General features: G+C 52.5%; 2 protein-coding genes and 1 long non-coding RNA gene across 15 annotated transcripts in view; 2 read left to right on the plus strand and 1 right to left on the minus strand.

The window, feature by feature from the left end:
• GSE1 (Gse1 coiled-coil protein) overlaps positions 1 to 4,160 on the plus strand; it is a 408,425-nt gene extending 404,265 nt beyond the window's left edge. For all 12 annotated transcript variants that reach the window (XM_070612426.1, XM_070612425.1, XM_070612427.1 and 9 more), the window contains one exon: positions 227 to 4,160. In XM_070612426.1, the coding sequence (XP_070468527.1) occupies positions 227 to 361 (135 nt within the window). In that variant the 3' untranslated portion in view covers positions 362 to 4,160. The remainder of the gene's footprint in view (positions 1 to 226) is intronic.
• A 1,044-nt stretch (positions 4,161 to 5,204) lies between these two features.
• GINS2 (GINS complex subunit 2) lies at positions 5,205 to 13,721 on the minus strand. Of its 2 annotated transcripts, XR_544360.2 has the most exons (6): positions 13,353 to 13,721; positions 12,752 to 12,866; positions 9,003 to 9,102; positions 6,092 to 6,218; positions 5,662 to 5,867; positions 5,205 to 5,296 (listed from the first exon to the last, which is right to left on the minus strand). XR_544360.2 is itself a non-coding variant. In XM_008516756.2 (5 exons), exons 1-5 carry the CDS (start codon positions 13,440 to 13,442, stop codon positions 5,742 to 5,744), a joined length of 558 nt encoding a protein of 185 aa, XP_008514978.1. In that variant the 5' UTR covers positions 13,443 to 13,639; the 3' UTR covers positions 5,205 to 5,741. The 2 variants fall into 2 exon arrangements, 1 of the variants encoding a protein (XP_008514978.1); XM_008516756.2 differs by having other exon boundaries at positions 5,205 to 5,867; positions 13,353 to 13,639.
• Positions 13,722 to 14,040: 319 nt separating this feature from the next.
• LOC139082239 (uncharacterized) lies at positions 14,041 to 16,102 on the plus strand. Its single transcript, XR_011538041.1, has 3 exons — positions 14,041 to 14,412; positions 15,016 to 15,155; positions 15,329 to 16,102. It is a non-coding gene; the product is annotated as an uncharacterized lncRNA (long non-coding RNA).
• Positions 16,103 to 20,107: the final 4,005 nt, after the last annotated feature.

Genomic DNA, 20,107 nt, shown 5'->3' on the forward strand with positions numbered 1-20,107 from the left:
GAGACACTGGTACTATGCGAGAGAGTGGGTATTGCAGGGATCCAAGACTCTGGGGACAGTTTGAAGTGCTTCTTCCAGAAGCTGCTGTGAGGATACTGAACTGGGCAGGGGCTTTTCAAAGCAGTGAAGACTGGCCTTTCCACAGGGCCTCCAGCCCATTTGTGCGTCACACACATTTCCTTGCAGTGTGAAGTGAGTTTGTTTAACGTAATTTCTCTCTCTCCAGGAGTTGAGGAGCCAGAAACAGAAGATTGTGTCAGAAAGGGAGCGCCTCCAGGCAGAACTGGATCACTTACGGAAGTGCCTTGCGTTGCCTGCACTGCATTGGCCTAGGGGTTATTTTAAGGGATATCCGAGGTGACGGTTTCCCTTGCGCTAGGCCGAACCTATAGTATAGAAATATTATCTATTTTATTACCTTGAATATTTAATATTTTTCACTGGGAGGTTTGAAGCTTAAAAAAAAAATGAGAATGTGCCATGCATGAAGCAAAGGGTTCCAGGCTCCAGAAAACAGAACGAACTCGCCTTGACTTCAATGCAATCGAATCACCTTTGTAATTCAGCGAGCAACCAATGTAGGACGCCCGTAGTTTTTTCTTTTTAAAGGCGGTTTTAAACATTCTTTCTTCCCCCACGTCGTTATTTTTTTAACCTGAAAATGAAGGCTCCATTACCAACACTAAAACTTGATCATTTCTAGCCCCTGGTGTGTCAGGTTGGATCAAACTAATTGCGTTCTGTTTCTTGTGTTGCCATACTCCTGTGCGCAAGAAGCAGGTCTGCTTTCCTGCGGGGCGGGGTCGGTCTCACTCCGCCCGGGACCGAGGCCTGCTTCCGCTGACTGGAGGTGGGGTGCATTTTAGGTAAAGGGCTTATTCAGTTACTTGTCTGCAAAATTCCCATCAAAGCAACAGGTCCTAGGAGCACATAAAGCGGCAGTCCTGAAGCCTCACCCAAAGGCTTTTCCCTGGAAAAGCTCTTCCCTAAAGATAAAGCGAATCAACACACTGAAGGTACCTTTTCATTACTCCGTGGGGGACGATGTACAGCGCTCTGTGTAGACATGTTCACACCCACCAAATTGTTACTGCAGTGGGCGGTGTTTTCATACAAACGTAAATTTTGAGAGAAAAGTCAAAGGTGCTTCAGCCTTGTACTGTGTATATATATTAAAAAACAAAGTTTTGTATGTTTTTATTACTTTAATTATTGTTATAAAAAGCCTGCCATTTTTAATATGTGGTTTGGGGGGATTTTTGTTTGTTTGTTTTCCTGTTTGGGGGTTTTGTTTGTTTTTTTGTTTTTTTTCTGGGCAAAAAAAAAAAAAAACCCTTGCTTTTAGTGTTTGTACTGCTGCTGGTCAGGACATTAAAATATTGAAGTGTTTTTAAAAATTAAAGAAGAAGAAAAGTGAAAGAGCTTGCCACTGGCGCCTGTGCGAGCACTTCATTTCTGAGCTGCACCAGACAGCGACGTAGACAGCCATGCGTCCCTCCTGGACCCCGGCCCGGCCGCGAGTAGTGGACAGCAGCAGTGGCTGTGAAGTGAGGGGGGCTGGTCTAGGGGAAACCAGGCAGCTATGAGTGCACACACGGACGGGGGCCTTTGTGACGAGGACTTTTCAGGAAGTGAGCACTCTCTGTGACAGCATTCTAAGGTGTCCTACAGCAGTCTGAGAGCAGGTGCAAAGTAGAAACTTTAGAGGCTTCATTTAGATGGGCAGCTTTGTAAAAGCCTGAAAGTAGGGTAAACAACGGCTGAGCTGAACTCCTTTGGAACTTACTGCAGGCTCAAACCTGGGCTAGCCATCTCACTGCGAAGCAGCGGGCAGTTCCTTTCTTGCCCCAGTTATTGCTCGTTCGGGCAGTGTTTAATCTAGATAAGATGGTATCTTGCCTGAATGGGCCCGAACCAGAGGCCAAAGCAGCCAGGGGTTGGTCTGCCAGGGGGCAGGGGCAGCTCCCACTTTGCCCTGGGCCAGGGGAAGGGCTGGCTGACCTTCAGAAGGCCGCTCACTCGGTCAGCGGCCGCGCCCTCAGCCCCAGACCTTAGCTGTGCGGAACAGCTTGCTGGCAGATGGCATTGTGTCGCTTTATCTGTTCCCACACAGTTTGCTTTGTATGTCTGCCAAGAATCTTCCAGTTATTAGCAAACTCAGACAAAAAGTGCCGCCAGTATTATCAGCAGTCAACAAGCACTTTCCTCTCCACAGAAGCGACTTGAGGAGAACTAAGGGCTGTTCTGTGGGCCGCCTCCCCTGCAAAGACACTGACACAGCACGTTCCACAGGTGGGGACAGGTGGGGAGAGGCAGCTCTGCTGCCAGCAGTCAGGGCACAATAGCACTGATTTTTCTCTCTAGGATCTGCTTGCTGCTTCTGGTCGGAAGGCTTGAGAGTTCCATCTTAGCCCTCCCCTCACAGTCCTCCTCCTCCATCACAGAAAACGTCTGGATGCCTTTGCTAATCGGCTTTGGTAATGGCCTTGGCTAAAGCAAAAGGGAAAAGGAAATCCAGTAACTCTGCAGGAAAGCACAGCCCCATCCATCTTCACTGTCCGAGGGGAGTGCCCTCGGTTGGGCTTTTTGTTATGGGAGAGGCTCGTGGCACGTGGGACAAAGGCGCGCACCGTCACAGGGGCGGTCTCCGCCTCGTGAGGGGCTGGGGGGCTGGGTGAAGCTGTGCACACCGAGCTAGAATAACTGCTTGTTCCCCTTCCAGTTGAAAACCCCCCCTTGCCCCTGCCTCGGAGCTTCTCTGTCACTCTGCCTTGCCACACACCACCTCTGTGGAGAACTCATAGTCTTGGGCTCAAGAAGTAATATGACAATCAGAATATAAGGTAGCATGAATTAACTAAGAAAAAGGTAAGAAAGCATCTTTCGAAAACAAAAGTGCACCAGTAAGACATAGAACCCAGTAATGGTTTTTTCCATCCAATAATTAAGTTTTATCTGAAAACTCCTGTTTTTAGATGATTCTGAAAGAAAACGGTAGCACCTAAGTCTCTTTTCATTTTGAGTTCAACAAAAATTGCCATGCAAGCTCTGAAGCCTTTGGTCCAGCTGGTGCGCGTAGTGGAGAGGACAAAGTTCAGAAGCACCCCAGGCTGGCTCCAGAATTGATCATGCAAGCTGTGTGTCAGGATTGTCGCGAAGACCTCAGTCCTTTGCGACCTCGTGTCTTCCTACAGCATCTGGAAGAGACGGCTGCCATCTGTCCTCTGAAAAGGATCTCAGTACACTTGTGAGAACACCTTCCAAAGTGGAATCGTGTGGTTCCACGTTTAATCAGATCGTTAGAAACAAACCAGAGCTTTCCCAAACTTGATACTACACAATCTGATCATTTGAAAAGGAGTTATTTTTGTTTCATATAATCAGAGCCAAACTGACAAAACATCATGATCTTAGAACATCATCTCAGATAAGTGACCAAGATAGGATTTCCAACAGTTTATATTCTAAAGCAAATAAAACATCTACTTGGCATTAATATTCTTTGAATTTCCGTAAGGGTATACTCCATTAGAATGTTAAAAGGAGCCCACAGCTCTAGCAGCAAAGAATCGTAACCCAGGACATCTTAAGTTTGTATATGGAATGGTATTTTCCTCAAGTAGCTGACAGTGCTGCCAAATCTCAGAAATTAAATCAGATACCCCCTTTCCCTCTGAGCCGTGTTTTAAAGTGCAGAAAATTCCAAGGATCCACCACAAGATGGAGATGATCAGCACAGGCCGATTCTGTTACTCTCCAAGTGTCTCTTAGCCACTTAGCAGCACCCCCTGCTCTCTCAGTAACCAAGCTATTGACTTTCCTACACTTGCAGTAGCCTGCCCCCACTCCTTCTCCAGCGCCTGACTTACACTCCTAACCCTGCCTTCACCTGAGGAAGACCATGCTAATTGGTTGTGTTACTTGGTATGTACCCTGTGCTTAATAGCTAGAACAGTCACCGGTCATGGGAGGGAGGAGGGACGGTGCCTCGGTCACTCTGGGGGCAGTTTAGATGCTGTGAAATTAAACCTGTTCTAAGTGTACTTGTTTGAATTAATTGTATTGTAATATTATTTGTTGAATGTAGTAATTAGGTATTTATGAATATATTGCTGTAATTTCTGACAACATCCAAAAAAATAAAATCTTCCTAAATCATATTCAGAGGGAAATCTTTTTTATGTTATAATAAGGCCAAAAAAAAAAAAAAAAAAGCTCAACAGCTTTATAGCTTTGCAGGTAAAACATAAAGACAGATTCAGTTGTGCCTCAGCCAGGTTTGAAGAGAAAGGTAGTATGGGGTGAGAGCCGAGATACACAGGACTCCTGACCTCCACCATGACACCATGACACGTGGCTTCACACTGCAAGATTCCTCAAATTAAATCTGAAGGATCCCGAGGGAGGTAAAAAGGCAAGTCCTGTCATCTGAAAGCAACCCTCTCAACAGCCACCTGAAATGATGGAGACCAGGTCTTCTGTGTCCTAATCCCTCTGTGTCTGGCCCTTCAGTGTTGAAACAGTCACAGCTGCTTGTCAGGGGGACACCTGGGTAGCGATTTGGAACCGAGAAGTAGTGGTCGAGTAACCTGGAGTGAGTTTGGACTTGAAACACTGAAGGAAGGGCAAAGAGCACCACACATTCCTTAGGTTCAGCTGATCAGATATGTACACTCATCAGAAAGCCCTCGAGATAACATGCTACTGCTTTAACAATGGCACCACAGCGGAAAGCCAGGTGGTTATAGAACCTGCTCACCACGACTAGACAATCATTTCCCCTCGCGAGGTAATGTAATTTCTAGAAGGGACTTAGCGGTTGCAAAACGCTACAATTGGAAACTTTCTCCTATGAAGAAAAAGAATTTATCCTTATTTGAGCCATGCTACCTATAACAAAGCTTTCCCCTCAGCCCATCAAGAGCAGAGTGGTATCAGTCCAACTTTCCTGCTTAGCATCGTGAAGACAGCGTCGTTCGTGCGCCCAATAACATGGAATTAGTTTCTCCCTGACTTTCCCCTTGATAAGCGACCCTTTAAACCTTAACCAGAAGCAGCCAAGAGAACGAGAGACACCCAGAGTGCCGGTCTGAAGTTTACAGTCGCCTGCAATACACCGTTCGCTTCAGTCCATCAGATCGTTTTAGCCACATGGCTCGCTCCTTTTACTTGCTAGTTACGCAGGAAAAAGATCGCAAAAGAGATTTGGGTTGCCATCTTTATTGTGTCTCAGGGCTCAGGTGGTAAACACTGACCAGCGTCACTAGCTGCTTATCTGCTGTCCTCTGAGCAACCCCTGTAAGGAGATTCTAAATTTAGCCCAGAGATCAGGATCAAAAAGAAAAAAAAAGGCCCTAGGCCATGTGGCCATTCCTACTGTCTTTTAAAAGCAACACCTGATGTCGCTGAGCACTCACCCACACGTGACAGTTCCGTACGGGAGACCTGAGGCTCTGCTGGGAAAAAGAACTTGTTTTGCCAAAGCTTTTTTCTTCCCCCATAAAAGAACAGCTGGCTTCTCGGGACAGATGTGGAATGAGAACGCCTTAATGCCTAAGCGCAGACCTGTTGCTTCCCCACCATGTTAGGAATCCATCCCTTACTTCATGACACGTATGCCACACACTCAAAAATGGTTCTGAAACTCCAGAACTCCAGTACCTCTGTCCGTCCCGAGCGCTCCCACACCACCCGGCACGCCTCCGGCAGCACATGCGAGGCCTTTACAGATGTGTCTTTCTCTAGAAGTCTTGAGACTGGGTGCTCGGAGAAGGCTGCAGGTTTGTTCGGAGCTTGTACATGTGGTTGAGCGCTTGTGTGAGGAAAGCCCCACTGGTGTTGATCTCCATCAAGGTCAAGTTATCCAGCTAAAACAAGGAAACAGGCTGGGTTGGTCGAGTTTTTGATTTTTGAGAAAAAGGTAAAATCTGAATAAAAACAAGAAACCAATAATAAAAGCCCAGCCCAGCTAGTAACCCTGCCTGCGACAGCCTCAGCGGGCAGGACGCCCTGGGAAGTTGCTCAGCAGCACCAGGCCCGCACGGGCCTCCGAGGGGCGCAGCTGCGGGGGCAGGGCCAGCCACGCACCCACCTTGGCGTGTGCCTCCTGCTCCCTCACAAAGCGGTCAGCAGACACCCGAAGCTTGGCGATGCGAGTGTCCCACACATCCTTGATCAGGGTCCGGATCTCATCTGCTTTGGGGATGTTGTCTGAAGCACTAAAGGAAGCCAGAGGTGAAATCAGTCACATAAGAGCACTCGGGAAACTAAAGCAACGTCCAGGGAGAAGTGGCTTTTTAAGAAATGCTGCTCGGTTTCAGGCAAAATACAAGAGCTGTTCTAGACTCAAAATTTGTTTTGCTTTGTTTTCAATTTTAAAATGTAAGCATTTCTAGCAGCTAAGTTTGGTGCCAGGGAAAGGCAGCCATGATCCACAGAGTTATCTGTGCTCACGTTAACTGTCCCATAGCAGGCTATGGTCCCAGGACTTCTGTTTACCTAAAGAAATTAGGGATCGGGGAACAAGCTCTAAATTGGACATCGTCTGTCTCAGGATAACTGAGTGTTCCGTGCTAGAGAATTTCCATCTAGAACGAATTTGTTTCAAGGGCTGGCTGGAGGTCATGACTTCTGTTGCTCATAGCTTGTCCGTATCCAAGGGCTTACAACCCACCGGAGAAAGATGACGACAGGCTCTGTGCCATGCACTGTGCTGAGCACTACGCAGCATTTCTACCTCACAAAAGCCCTGAAGGATGGGTACTGCCTCACTCTACAGAGAAAAAAAAACTACATTTACAAAAGTCACAAATTGCATAACTGAGCATAAACTGAGCACACCTATACACAGCAAATTCTGGGTAAAAATTTGAACTGGAGCCGGTGAGGGGCAATGACAGCCTTCCTGTTTGAAATATATTTTACGTTAACCTTTGAAGGAAAAGACAACCTAGAAGATAAAAGCCGAAGCCAACGTCATCCAGCACCAGGCATTCTAGGGTAAGCTGAAATGGCCGCCACCTGCTAAACTCAGCTGTCATTCGTAAATGGAGAACCAGTGGCATCAATTCTATGTAGCAGATTTTATTTAAGACCCAAACATTTGGATTTTACGCTTTGAACAGCAGGTTAAAGAACAAAGCTCCTTGTTAACTGAACTGCAGAACAAAGGCAAAATTAGGTCCCTTAGTTGAATGAATTATAAAAAATTATGAAACAAGGTTTTCAATAGGAACTGCACACATAATACACTGAATTTCAGAGACCAAGGATGAACAGGCCCCTCATCTCTGCTCCCAAGTTCTCCCTTCCGAGTCACTCCCCACCGCCACGGCAGGCTCTCAGACCCAGCGGATGATGCACCCCTGCCTGAACACCCTCCCAGGGACTCTCCACCACAGGGTAACCCTCCCCTCCCACATTCTATGCATGCCCCAACATTCTCTGTTGCCCCACACACACCGTGCCTTTCACACTTCGTGCCTTCCGCTTACGCTCCTCTCCCCTAGCAAATTCTCCCTCATCCTTCAAGCCAGGGATCCCTTCTCTGGCACCACCAGGCATTAGGGTTGCATCCTGACACTCTGAAAAGTATTTAATACCGCAGTGTGGTTGCTGGTTAACAGGTTCACACCTCTCCCATCTAAACTGGGAACTCCAGCATACACGACTGTCTCCTCTGTCTAGTGGCACGCTTAGTCTGCTGTATGCTTAGTGTCTTGTGACCTGCAGCCTCATGACAACTTAAGGACGAGTCCATGATATGCACCCCAACTTCCATTTGCATTCAGCAGTGCCATTCAGTGGGCCCCTGGCCCTTCTGCTCTACAGCAGGCAGTAGGGAGCTCCTGAATTTTTCTTCTAGTTCTGCCCTTGAATCCATCAATTAAAAGGTGCTCAGGGCTTCAAAAGCTTGACATTTTGCAAATTACATTTTAAGTATCTCCCAAGCAAAATTAGCCACACTTGCCCGGCCCTCCCAGATTTCATACATTCATTCATTCATTCAACAAACCTGTGAGCACCAGGCACTGTGCTAGTGCACATAAGATACAGTCCCTGCCCATTAGAACTGAGGTGGGAGGAAGAGCACAGCTAGACAAGTGATAAGAAATTACAGCTGACAAATGCCATGGAGGTGTACAGAACTGCCAAGAGGACAGGTACACTTAACCTGGGAGGAAGTACCTGTTACGCTAACCCAAAAGAGGGGCAGGGAACAGACGGACCTACTGGGCAGAGGGAATAGCATATGCAAAGCCCTGGGGACCTTGGTGTATAAAGAAGTGAAAGAGACCGACATGAGGCTGGAAGCTGGAGAATCAGCAGGAGGAAGCACTAGGAGTGAAAGGAGGAGGAAGAGCAGGCTGTGCAGGGCCCTGACCACCAGGCCCAGGGCTTTAGACCAAAGCCTGGAGAGGCCGTGAGGAGCAGGGCAGTCACAGGGAGCTTCGTCTCGAAGAGCCCACTCCAGCTGCAACATGGAGGACGAAGGAGAGGCCGGTGGGAGCCAGAACTGGATGGAGGGAAACCAGAAGCTGCTAGGGCACATTTTTGCTATTAGAGGCCCTCCTTACAGCTCAGGGTCAGCGGCAAGTGTGAGCCCTGGGGCCTTTCCCGTGAAAGACGTGCTAGACTCAAATGCACGCGCCCAAAGGAGAAAAAGGGGGGAAGCTTTACTAATAGAACGTGGAGTTAGAAAAAGCCTGCCACCCGAGGTGTGACGGAGTCTCCACACTGGGGTCCAACGTCGAATGAATTAGGAGGCAGAAGGGAAAGAACCAAGGGATTTACTGGGAGAGGGAGGCAAAGAGGAAAAACGAGAACGAGGGAGCGAGCGAGCAAGACCGGGGGCAAGCGTACGTCCACACACAAACGGCTCCCAGAGCACGGATCTGAGGAGGCGGGCCCAGGGGTACCGCTCACTCGGTAGCCAGCGGTTAGGGGGTGAGAACCGTGAGCTCCATGTCGCCTGTGGGCTCTAAGAACTGAGAGATACTCACTGATTTAGCAGGAGTTTGGTGAGTTCCATGTAGTAAGGGCTGGGCATAGGGGTAAAAGTTTCTTCCTTTCGTTCATGATCCCTAATGTTCTCCAACTTCTCTGAAATTTCAGAAGTGAATAAATACATTTTACCATCACCATAACCCAAACATTTTTTTTAAATCTTCCAAACTTACCAAGTGCCTATATTACCTATTCAGTCAACTAACAAATACATGAAAAAAACACTTTTTGGGATAACATGTCACTAGCTAGGTGATTCAGGGCCTATTTCCTCAAAAACTTCTCTTAGAGAAGGTGGTAAATTTTTGTTATTGTTATTGCTTTGACCTGCAGGAAATATTACTGAAAAGAACGCCAGAGTCAGAAGTTCTTTTCTGAGGGAAAGAGCAAAGTTTTCTACCTTTGAAGCAAGAAGTGACGAAAGTAACCAGTGACTGGAGAGATTTACTTATCTATAGCAAGCCTAGTTCAGAAGAGAGCGAGACAATCTACAGCTACCGCCCCTCCGGCCTGGGGGTGGGGTGAGGGTAAAGGGCTGAAAGCCGGGCATCTGGAACCAGCCGCTGAGCCCAGCCCCAAGCAGCAGCAGCACCCCTCCCCACGTGCCACAACTGCCTTGCCCCTCGCTCCTGTCTCACTGGCCTGAGGAAACCCTAGTCTTGAGTCTGGACTGCCCACTGTGGCGAAGGGACACACACAGACGCAACTATGCTGGGCGGTCTCACTTTAAATGTTTGACCATCCATCTCTGGGGGCCCATGGTGCCATCTTGCAATCTTACTGTACGTCCCGGGTCCATTCACCCCGTCACTTGCGATCCTGCCTGCCTCTTCGTGCCTTCTTTCCTCATCTTGCCGCCCCGGCTCTCCTCGAGGCCTTGCTGAGCCTGCACTCTCCTGCCACCACATCTCCCAACCTCCCTGCCTCTGTCCCCACACAGGAGGAACAGCCTCCTGGACGTGCACTGGACCCTGCTCTCTCTCCCACCAGGACACCACTCCAGCAGCTCTCTCTCGCTCTTGAATGATCACTGTTTCGGTCACTATTTACCATTCCATCAAGTTTACTGCAACATCCTCCATCTTAAAAAGAAAACCCTCCCCTGACACCAATCCTCCTCCAGCTACCATCCATTTCTCACGCCCTTTACAGCAAAACTTCAAGAGTTGTCTGACACTGGCGTTAACTTCCTCCCCTCAACCACTCGGGTGGGGGTCTATCCCGCCCCGCCACCAACACAGCTCACCAAGGCCCAGCCAAACCCAACGGCTACACGTCAGTCTTCGCATCGGACAAGGGTCAGTCCTCCTTGGAGCATATTGACCACTTCGTGGCTGGAACACCACTCGGAGATCTCTTCTCATCTCGCTGATCCCTCCGGCTCTTCCTGACCTCTCAACAGTGGGGTATAGAGCTCAGGTGCCCGCCCCTTCTCCACTGCCTAAACCCACAGCCCCTGTGATCTCCTCCTGCCTCCTGGAAACACCACATGCTCACGACTTCCAAATTTACATCCCCAGATGAGCCCCTCTCAGAATTCCTGACTCCAGGCCCCACTGCCCACATTAATTCCACTTGGATAGCTAATAGGCACCTCGGGGTGACACATTCAAACCCCCACTCCTGGTTCCCAGTGCAGCCCACACACTGCTCCCGCAGCCTTCCTGTCCCAGGACACAGCAGCTCCACCTCGTCTGCAGCTCAGCCGATGACCCTGGCGGGCATCCTTAACTCCTCTCCCAGATCCAAGGCCTGTCCGTCAGCAAATCCCGCTAATTCTTTCTTCAAAACACCCCTACACTCCGACCACACGTGCCCACCTCCACCACCAGCTCAGCCTCCCTCAGCTCTCGCCTGGGTAACTCCCTACTACCCTCTCCCCACGCACATCTCTGCACGGCGGACGGATTCTTTGCTTTTCTATCATCTAAAGCAGAGTATAGAACACCTGTTCAAACCCTGCGGTAAATCAGAAGGACAACCCCGAACACTGGCAAGGATGTGGAACGATGGGAAGGCTCATACATTTCTGGCGGGATTCTAACGATGGCTCAACCACTCTGGAGGGCTGGTTGGCAGTTTCCTTCAAAGTTAAGCACAGTCTGCCCTATGACCCAGGAATTCCACCACTCTAGGTATTCATTTACCCAAGAGAAATAAAAACATACATCCACAAAAAGACGTTGACAAGAATGTTCACAACAGCCTCATTCACAAACCCCAAAATGGGAAACAACCCAAACATGCACTAACCGAAGAATGGGGGACCAACCTGTGGCATCCTCATCCAGCGGGTGAAACAGAAGAGTGAGGTAATGACAGACACAACACTGGGGGCGAATCTCAAAAACATCGATCGAATAAGAGAAGCCAGAGACAAAAGCTGACACACTTGATTCCATTTAGAGGAGGTCCAAGAACAGGTGGGACTAATCGCAGCCGCAGAACCCGAAGGCAGCTGGCCCTTGGGCGGGGCCTACGTCTGATGAGGATGTTTCACCACCTCGCACCACATCAAGGCCCAGGCGCAGGAAAAGGCTCGGGCTCGCTCTCTCCACGCCTGCTCTCTGACTCTGGCTCTTGGCCCGTACCGCCTTGGGTTTGGATGCACCAAAACTGCCAGAAGGGGATGCCGCGCTAATAGGGCCAGGCCTGGGGGGCTCCCCGCTAACAAGGCCCTTCCAAGCAGAAGGCATGAGTTTCCCATTAGGCTTCAGGACCGCCAGAGTCCCTCTGCCCTTTAGGACGGGGAGGGAGGAGAAAATGCCCAGTCCTTCTTAAACTGTATTCAAGAGTATTCGAGAGTGCCCGCCTGACAGTGTCCTTGCTTCTAGGAGGCACATACTCCCAGATGTCCCCAGGGAGGGGACAATCACTATTGCTCAGAGGCTTTCCAAATTCTAAATGCCCCCACCCCAAATAAAATTAAGATTCTTTGCTATGATGAGCCACTCATGTTTCAGGTGGGGAAAAGACTGCAAAGGCTCAGGATGAAGTCCCTCTGCACCTTCGATGCATTATTTTCTGTTTTTTTAACAGCTTTATTTGGACATAATTAACATACCATACAATTCACTGGTTTAAAGTGTACAATTTGGTGGGTTTTAGTACACTCACACGGTTGTGCGTCCACCACTTCAATCAATTCTAGAACATTTTCACCACCCTAGAAAGGAACCCCACCATCCATCGACCCCCAAACCCCAGCCCTAGACAGCCACTCATCTGCTTTGTCCCTGCGGGTGTGCCCGTTCTGAACAGCTCGGATAAACGGAATGTCACAATAAATGCGTGGTCTGTGTGTCTGGTTGTTCACGCAGCATCCTGTTCTCAGGGCTCGCCCGCTGCAGCGGGATCAGTCCTCCACTCCTCTTTATGGCCGAATAACCCTCCCTCCCGTGGATGACGCATTATTTTCATGCATTCTCTACCACGTGAGATAACGACTCTGCTCCTCAACCTGCTAGACTATACTTATTTTTTTTCTTGAACTAGAACAAATGCTTCTTTAAGGTCCTATAGCATCCTTAGTTTTAGAGCAAGTTGAAATATCTTAAAACGAAAATCTGAACTAAGATTGGTAAACACACCCCGAACTAACACAGCATCAATAACAGCGGGCAGCAGCCTCCAAGGGGTGAGTCTGGGACCATTAACTCCGGCCCATCAGTGGTCAACGGAGCAGATGGAAGGACCCCCCACCTCCGCCAGCGGGAGGCCGGCACCGTGTCCACCCCGTCCTCACCCACGTCCATCCACTCGGGAGGCACCAGCCGACACTTCTGTCGTTGTTTCAGGTTGATGGCCAGCCACAGGGGCACGTCCACCGGCAAGCCGGGGTTAAAGGGCCCCAGGTCCCCCTGCGGAAGGAAAACGAGCCGCTCAGACGGTACAAAGGCATGACCGACCTCCCTGCGGCCAGGAAGGGGAGGGGCACCGGACAGGCCGGAGCCCACCTGTGATCCCACCTGTCGCCCACCTGTGTGCCCACCTCTGCTCCCACCTGCACCCACCTGTACTCCCAGCTACGATCCCATCTGCCGCCCACCTGCGTGCCCACCTTTGCTCCCACCTGCGATCTTACTGTCCGTCCACCTGCGATCCCACTCTCCGCCCACCTGTGCTCCCACCTGTGCCCGGTCTCCTCAGAGCCGCCGCCCCGCCCCCGCGCCGACCGAGCCCCGGAGCCCGCCGCCCGGCTGCCCCTCCGAAAGGCGGGGGCAGAGGAGGGTAGGACGAAGGAGAGGGCGGCGTCCGCACAAGCTCCGACCCCCGGGGGCCGGCCTCTCCCAGGCGCCGGTTCCTGAGGCAAACGCCCGCCGCTCGCCCCCGGCCCGCGCCCTCACCCCAATGAGGTAGATCTTGTCCAGACTGAAGTTCGGGATAATGGTAACCAGCTCCTTCTCGGCCAGAAACTCCACCTCGGCCGCGTCCATGGTGGCGTAGCAGCCTGCCCAGGACTCGCCGCCGCCTCCGACCCACAGCGACTCAGGAGAAGGTGCCGCGGACGCCGCTTTCCCGCCACCGCGCGGGGCCCACCCCCAGGCCGGAAGAAGCCTCGACCGGCCTATAGCAATGCGGCGCGGCGGCAGGAGGCGGGGCCCGCGGCTGCCACGAGCCCGCGGATTGGCGAGCTTGAACGAGGCTGAAGGCAGACCCCGCCCTTCTGCTGGACAGATCCAGGCCCCGCCCCTCCCAGGCTCCACACTCTCGCGCGCCCCGGCCCCACCCCATCCCGTGTCCCGGCCCCGCCCTTCTCATCTCCCAGCTCCACCCAGTCTCGCGTCCTGGCCCCGCCCCACTGGGGCCCCACCCCTTCCCGTGCCGGCTCCGCCCCTCCAAGGCTCCACCCCTTCCGCGTCCCGGCCCCGCCTCTCCCAGGCTCCACCCCTTCCGCGTCCCGGCCCCGCCTCTCCCAGGCCCCACCCCTTCCGCGTCCCGGCCCCGCCTCCCCAAGGCTCCACCCCTTCCGCGTCCCGGCCCCGCCTCTCCCGGGCTCCACCCCCTTCGGCGCCCCGACCCCGCCTCCCCCCTGGGCCGCGCACCTGGCCTCCGTGGGCCCTCCTGCCCTGGCGCCAGACTTCCGTGTCCCTTCACCTGGCCCGGGCGCCTCCTGCCAACACCCTGAGTCAAGCTGGGGGTGGGGCTCGGGGTGCGTCTACACTGGGCCCGCACCCGGCCAGGAGTAAATGCATTTATTGGGTCACGGCGTGACCTGGCTAGACAGACAGGGCCGCGCCCAGCGGAGTGAGAGAAGGCGTTGCCTCCTTTAATTTCTCAATCTTCCGTTCTCTCTACACGCGTTGGTTAAAATCTATAAACATGCAGATCCTTCACCCCACCCACATGTTCCGATTCAGAAGCTGCGGGGAGAGGCTCAGAATTTGTGCTTGGGCCGCACCCCAGGTGAGACTCATGAAGAGACAGGTTTGCACGACTGGAGCACGTATGTACCGATGCTCTCGTCTGCTCGGGGAACGGGAGCCCTCTGTGCGGACGGCTTGTGTGGCACGGAACAGCAGTGGTTCTCCGACTCGCCGCTGTCAGAGTCCCCTAGAAGATCCTGGGCGTCAACACGCGCGCTCCTGGAGAGCTGTGGTTCAGGGGTCTGGGGTGGGGACAGAAAGCTGAGTTTTCCCCAGGCCCAGGGTCATTTCGGTGGGGTGGTAAGGCCAGGACAGCTCCCTGGGACATGAGGCAGCAAGTGTAGGATCTGTGGGGACAGGCAGTGAGCTGGACTTGAATTCAAAACCCTGATCGTTAGGCCCTGAGAAAAAGCATAAGGGACAGGAGACTTCCAGGGTTCTGTACCCATGCCGGAGAGCTGCCCTACCCGAGATGATCCCATGCTTTCCTCTCCAATGCTCCCCGCCCCCCCCCCCCCCACCGAAACCTGCCCATGTAGGGTTGTTGGGAAGATGAAATAAGGCCGTAATTAAATTCTGCCCACTCACATGTCCTGGAAAGCTGTGTCTGTTATTTATCTGCATTGGAAATTGTCATTTACAGGCTTGGAGATTACCTTCATTGTGGGTCATTTATTATGACAAATACTTTCAAAGAAAATACATGAAAAGTTCCTCTGGATGCTGTGTGACCAATGGCAAGTGACCACTCTGAACCTCAGTCTCCTTATCTGCAAAAGTGAGGTAGGAAGAGAAGGAGCCCCAGGGTGTCTGGGGAGGAGGGGACGCTGCAGGCCACCTGGCCCCTCCTGAAATAGAAGCTCCCTCGGGCATCTGCAGAGAGCGTGTGCCAACTTGTCTGGGTTTTGATGGATGGGGGATTGTTTTCTTGACTGGAAAATATTTGTGTTCCAAAGTTGGCGAGGCTTCCCTCCTGGATTTTCTCAGCCTGTCAAAGAGCAGAGGAAAAGAGCCAGTGGGAGAGCCAGGGTTCAGAGAGACCGTGGCGGGATGAGTAGGAGAGCCCGGTGTCCGCATCACCTGAGTCTCGGTGTCCGTGTCTGTAACATGGGGACAGTGCTGCTGCCTACCTCACTGGGCTGTTGGGAGAACAAGTGTGCAGCTTTACACACTGCAAAATGGGGACATCTTGGAGTCTCAGACTCGAGGGTCCACCTGGGTCCCTTGGGGGCTTGTTAAATGTCTTTGCCTTCCGGCAGTACTATTCACAAGAGCCAAAGGTGGAAGTGACCCACATGTCCATCACTGGAGGAATGGATAAACAAAATGTGGTCTGTACGTGCCGTGGAATATTATTCGGCCATGAACAAGAATGCGGCCGATTCATGCTACAGCGTGGATGAACCTTGAAAACCTTATGCTATGTGAGAGGAACCAGTCACAAAAACCATATCTGATTGCGTTTACATGAACCGTCTGGAATAGATAAACCATCCATGGAGACACATGCTAGTGTAGTGCTTGCCAAGAGCTGGGGGAGCAGGGAGCGGGGAGGGCCTGTTAATGGGTGTGGGGTTGCGTTTGGAGTGATGAAAATGTTCTAGAATTAGATAGTGGTGCTGGTTGCACAACTCTGTAAATATACTAAGAAACCACTGAATTATACTCTTTCAAAGGGTAAACTTTATAATATGTGTATCATTCCTCAATAAAGCTGTTATTGAAAATGCCCCCGCCTAAGCTCCAGGCTCCGACTTTGTGACTCATGGAAACCGCACACTCAACACACTCCCCCGGAAGTTGTATTAACTGGGAAAAGTGGGAAGGGAAGCGATTTGCCCCAATCCAGTCCAGCTCTGAGCCACTCCCGGGATCCAGAGAGGACTTCTGAAGGCCCAGCCTCACGCTGGGCTCTCGAAGTGGGGGAAGGAGATGGCAAGGCCAGATAATGAGCTCCATGGTCAGGAATGAAGGGCTGGCGATCAAATACATGGGTGGGGGTGGGGAGGGACAAATCTCCATGCAGAAGAATTCCACATGATGTGGACAGAGAGATGCTCCCCACTCTTGAAGTGTAGGCCCCATGCCACTTCCTTCCAAAGAGGAGAGGATGGAAACAGGACACACAGAGTTACAGGACCAGGGAGACACCTGACCTCCTCAGCCAGGAGAGCGACGTCAGCATCAGCAGTGACAGGCCAGGGTGATGACATGCACCCTTGATACGATGGAGGAGAAATGGATGAGAAGGTGCTTTCACTCTGGGGTCTTCCTCCCCACACCCCACAAGTCCAGGCTCATTGTGAGAAAAATGTCAGACAAACCCTAACAGAGGGACATTCTACGGAACACCTGCCCAGCACTCCTCAAAACTGCCAGGGTCATCAAAAGCCACCTCCCAAAACCGTCACCGCCCAGAGGAGCTTAAGGAGACGTGGAATAAATGGGGATGGGATCCTGGAACAGGAAAAGGACGTTAGGGGAAAACTGAGGAAACCTGAATAGAGAATGGACTTTGGTTGGTAAGAATGTATCAAAGTTGGTTCATTCATTGTGACAAATGGACCAGAGTAACATAAGATTAACGACAGGGGAAACCGGGTGTGGGGTTTATGGGAACCCTCTGTACTATCTTTGCAACTTTTCTGTAAGGCTAAAGCTATTCTTAGCAAAAAAAGAGTTTAAGAAAAAGCCTCTGCCAGATTCCCCCAGGGAAGCTAGAACACTCCAGAAGCGTGAACCCACTGCCCCCTTCAGGGTGGTCTGTACCACAACACCTGGTCACACTAGAGTTTAAGCCGCAGAGCAGTGCTCCGAAAATGAGTCAGCCATGGGACTTCTGCTTTGAAAGCAGAGATCTTCCTGCAATGATGGAAATCTCCTGGAGCCGCCCCATCCTGTAGGGCGGCCCCCGCCCCATGTGGAAATGGAGAACTCGCAGTATGAGCAACTGGATGGAGTCTGGGGTCCTCTGCAGGGGCATTCGTTCCTGTGAGTGACACTGGGCTGGTGGCCCGTCAGTGCGTCCCCACAGGACCCTTGGGTTGAGCGCGTCTGGGAAGGACCTGTGGTCCACCTGCGCGAGCGTGTTCATTCCATCCTTGATTAGCCTACCTCGAAGTCTGAATCTCTGCACGTGGGAGCAATTCTCTTAGAGTGAGGAGACCAGCGGCCTAGGAAACGATGAATGACAGTGAGGACCTGAGGAGGTGGGCGAGAAGCCCCCCCGGACTCAGCCCTGCCTGTGTGTGAGAATCACCTGCCCGAGTCCCGGGCCACACCTGGACGGAAGGGATGAGATGCTGTGGGGCAGGCCCAGGCCTCAGCCGAGGGCGAGAGCCCCTGCTCCCATAAACCGAACCCAGACACCTGCCGTCTCGGGGGTGGCTCCGGTGATGCGGTGACCAACAGCTGGTGGTATCACCCAGCTAAGGAACGAGTAGAATTACAGTCATGGCAGCGAGAGAGAAACGCAGAATGGAAATACCTCCTCTGGTAACCCTCCCTCCCCTTGCCTCAGCTGAAACAAGCCGGAGGGGTGGAGGAGCGCAGGGCCCTGACAGCAAGACGTGATTGCGTCCCTAATGGGCCCCTGCTGTGCTCCAGGAGCCCGAGAGCCACAGCCCCTACTGTGACTGCTGCCCCCACCTGTCTCTAAGGTGGGGGGCTGACATGACCTCCTGCGGGGCTGACCTCAGCTGCTGTTTCTGGCCAGGGGCAGCTCCCATTGGTTGGGGCCACCCCACCCCAGCTGTCACCTATTCTGAACGTCACCTAGAGCTGGAGGAGTTGTCAGCTGCAGCTGACCGGGCCGCGCTCTGTGGACGGGGGCGCCTGCTTCCAGCTGTGGTGGTGTTTCTCTCTCACCACCGCCCCACAGGGATTCCTGTCCCCGCGAAGTGTGGTGAGGAGAGGAGTAAGAAAGACAAGCAGCAGCCACACCTCCAGGGCTGGCTTGGTGAGCGGCCTCCAAGAGCAGGGATGTGATCCTGAGTGCGTCGGGAGGCCACGTGAGGGATGCGGGGCAAGGAGTGACAGGAATAGCTCTGCACTGTAGAAACACAGCTCTGGTGGATGGAGTCAGGGTGGGACGCGGTCTGGCAGCAGGAGACTCCTCACCTGGACTTTGAGAAGTCCAGGTGAGTGGTGACAATGGCCTGGCCTTGGGGAGCCGCCATGGAGACCAGGAGGAGGGGCTGTGTGAAACCAGAGCGCCTCACTGCCTGCCTGTGTGCGGAAAAGCCAGGCACGGAGACGCTTCCGGACCCCCCAGGTGGCCACAGGTATTTCCCGTCTACCTGTGGCTCCCCACAGCCTGGCAGAGCGCCCGGCCCCTCCCCAGGGGGCCTGCGTGTTCCCCCCTGCAGCTCGCCGGCCTGCGGGGTTTGGCGGGGGAGCCGTCACGCCAGCCGCACGGCGCATATCACGGCTGAGCTGGGCGCTCGCAAATGGCTCCGACATGGTGCGAATACACTCTTGTGTCTTTTTGCCATCTGCTGCTGTCATTAAAAATTACATTTCCATCTGTTTTCACACTTTTCTCCCCTCCCAGCCTCCCCTCCTGGAGGCATACAGCATGAATCCCAAGTCGTGGACCAGAATGTCCCCTCACCTCCTGGAGCCTGGGAACTTCTCCGGGACACAGCAGGGTTAGGGTTAACGGGCTTTGTCGGCGGCCAGAGCTGTTAGTCCATCCGTCCATTTCCTCTTCGGTGGCCTCTGACTGGGACCCCTGCCCCACCCTCCCACACACACACACTTTGGGGGGGAGCCATTTACAAAGCTTTTTTATTGTTGGTTTTAATCAGGATGCGCAGCTTTGGCATTAAAAATAAATGAAAAATAAACGGCAGACATTAGCATCCATTCCCCCAGGATGTATTTAAGGAAGAACAGACTCAAGAAATAAGAATCAGGGAGCCATGTTTTGGGTTCAAAATAAGGTGTCATTCTAGACCAGCCCCAAAGAGGCACCCATCCCACTGCTCTAGCACCCCCGACCTCTAATGAAGGGTCAAGTCCGTGCAGAATGCAACGACCCCACGAGGCTGCGACCGCACAGACGGGCCTGGTGGGTCTTCCCGATCGCGGCTTTGCCAACCTCAGCATTATCGCCAACATTCTAGAGGACATTTTGAACCCTAAAGCATTATTCTAGGTTCTATATGTGTGTCCATTCATTTAATCTTCCCAACAACCTAGTTTATTCTCCCCATTTGCAGAGGGGGGAAACCAAGGCTCAGAGAAGCAGTGGAACTTGCTCAAGGTCACCCAGCTGATATAAATGGCGCACAGGGACGGATGCTGACTGCGGCTGGGAAGCAGGCCCCGAGAAAGGCCTCAAGGGGAAGTGGTTTGTTGGGAAGGCAATCCCAGAGAGCACCCGGAAGGGAGCGGGGAGCTCCAGGAGGACCAGTTCAGGTTAAGGAGCAGGTTTCCTACGCTGGCAGCCGGGCCTCAGAGCCCTGGGAATCTCTGGGCAGCGAGGAACCCTCGTGACTCCAAATGTGGTCTGTGGCCCAGCAGCACTGGTGCCCTGGGAGCTGGTTAGAAATGCACAATCGCAGAGCTCCTAAAACCGAGTCTGCCTTTGAACCAGATCTCTACGGAGAGCACGCTCAAGTCTGAGAAGCACTGGGGAGACCGGAAGTTTCCTCAGAGCCGCCTCACCTCCACCGCGAGGGGCAAGGAGAGGGGGCTAGTTCTCTGCTTTCTCCCGTGCACGGGGGTGAGGG

Source organism: Equus przewalskii, chromosome 3 (assembly GCF_037783145.1).
Source record: "Equus przewalskii isolate Varuska chromosome 3, EquPr2, whole genome shotgun sequence".
Lineage (NCBI taxonomy): Eukaryota > Metazoa > Chordata > Mammalia > Perissodactyla > Equidae > Equus > Equus przewalskii.

Bases quoted from the DNA above. Each gene is read 5' to 3' on its own strand.
- GINS2 (XM_008516756.2), bottom strand. From the start codon at position 13,442: ATGGACGCGGCCGAGGTGGAGTTTCTGGCCGAGAAGGAGCTGGTTACC. The intron at 6,219-9,002 runs GTGAGTATCTCT...GGCTTCCTTTAG, and splicing joins ACCAAACTCCTGCTAAATCA to TGCTTCAGACAACATCCCCA. The intron at 5,868-6,091 runs GTGGGTGCGTGG...TCCTTGTTTTAG, and splicing joins AGCAGGAGGCACACGCCAAG to CTGGATAACTTGACCTTGAT.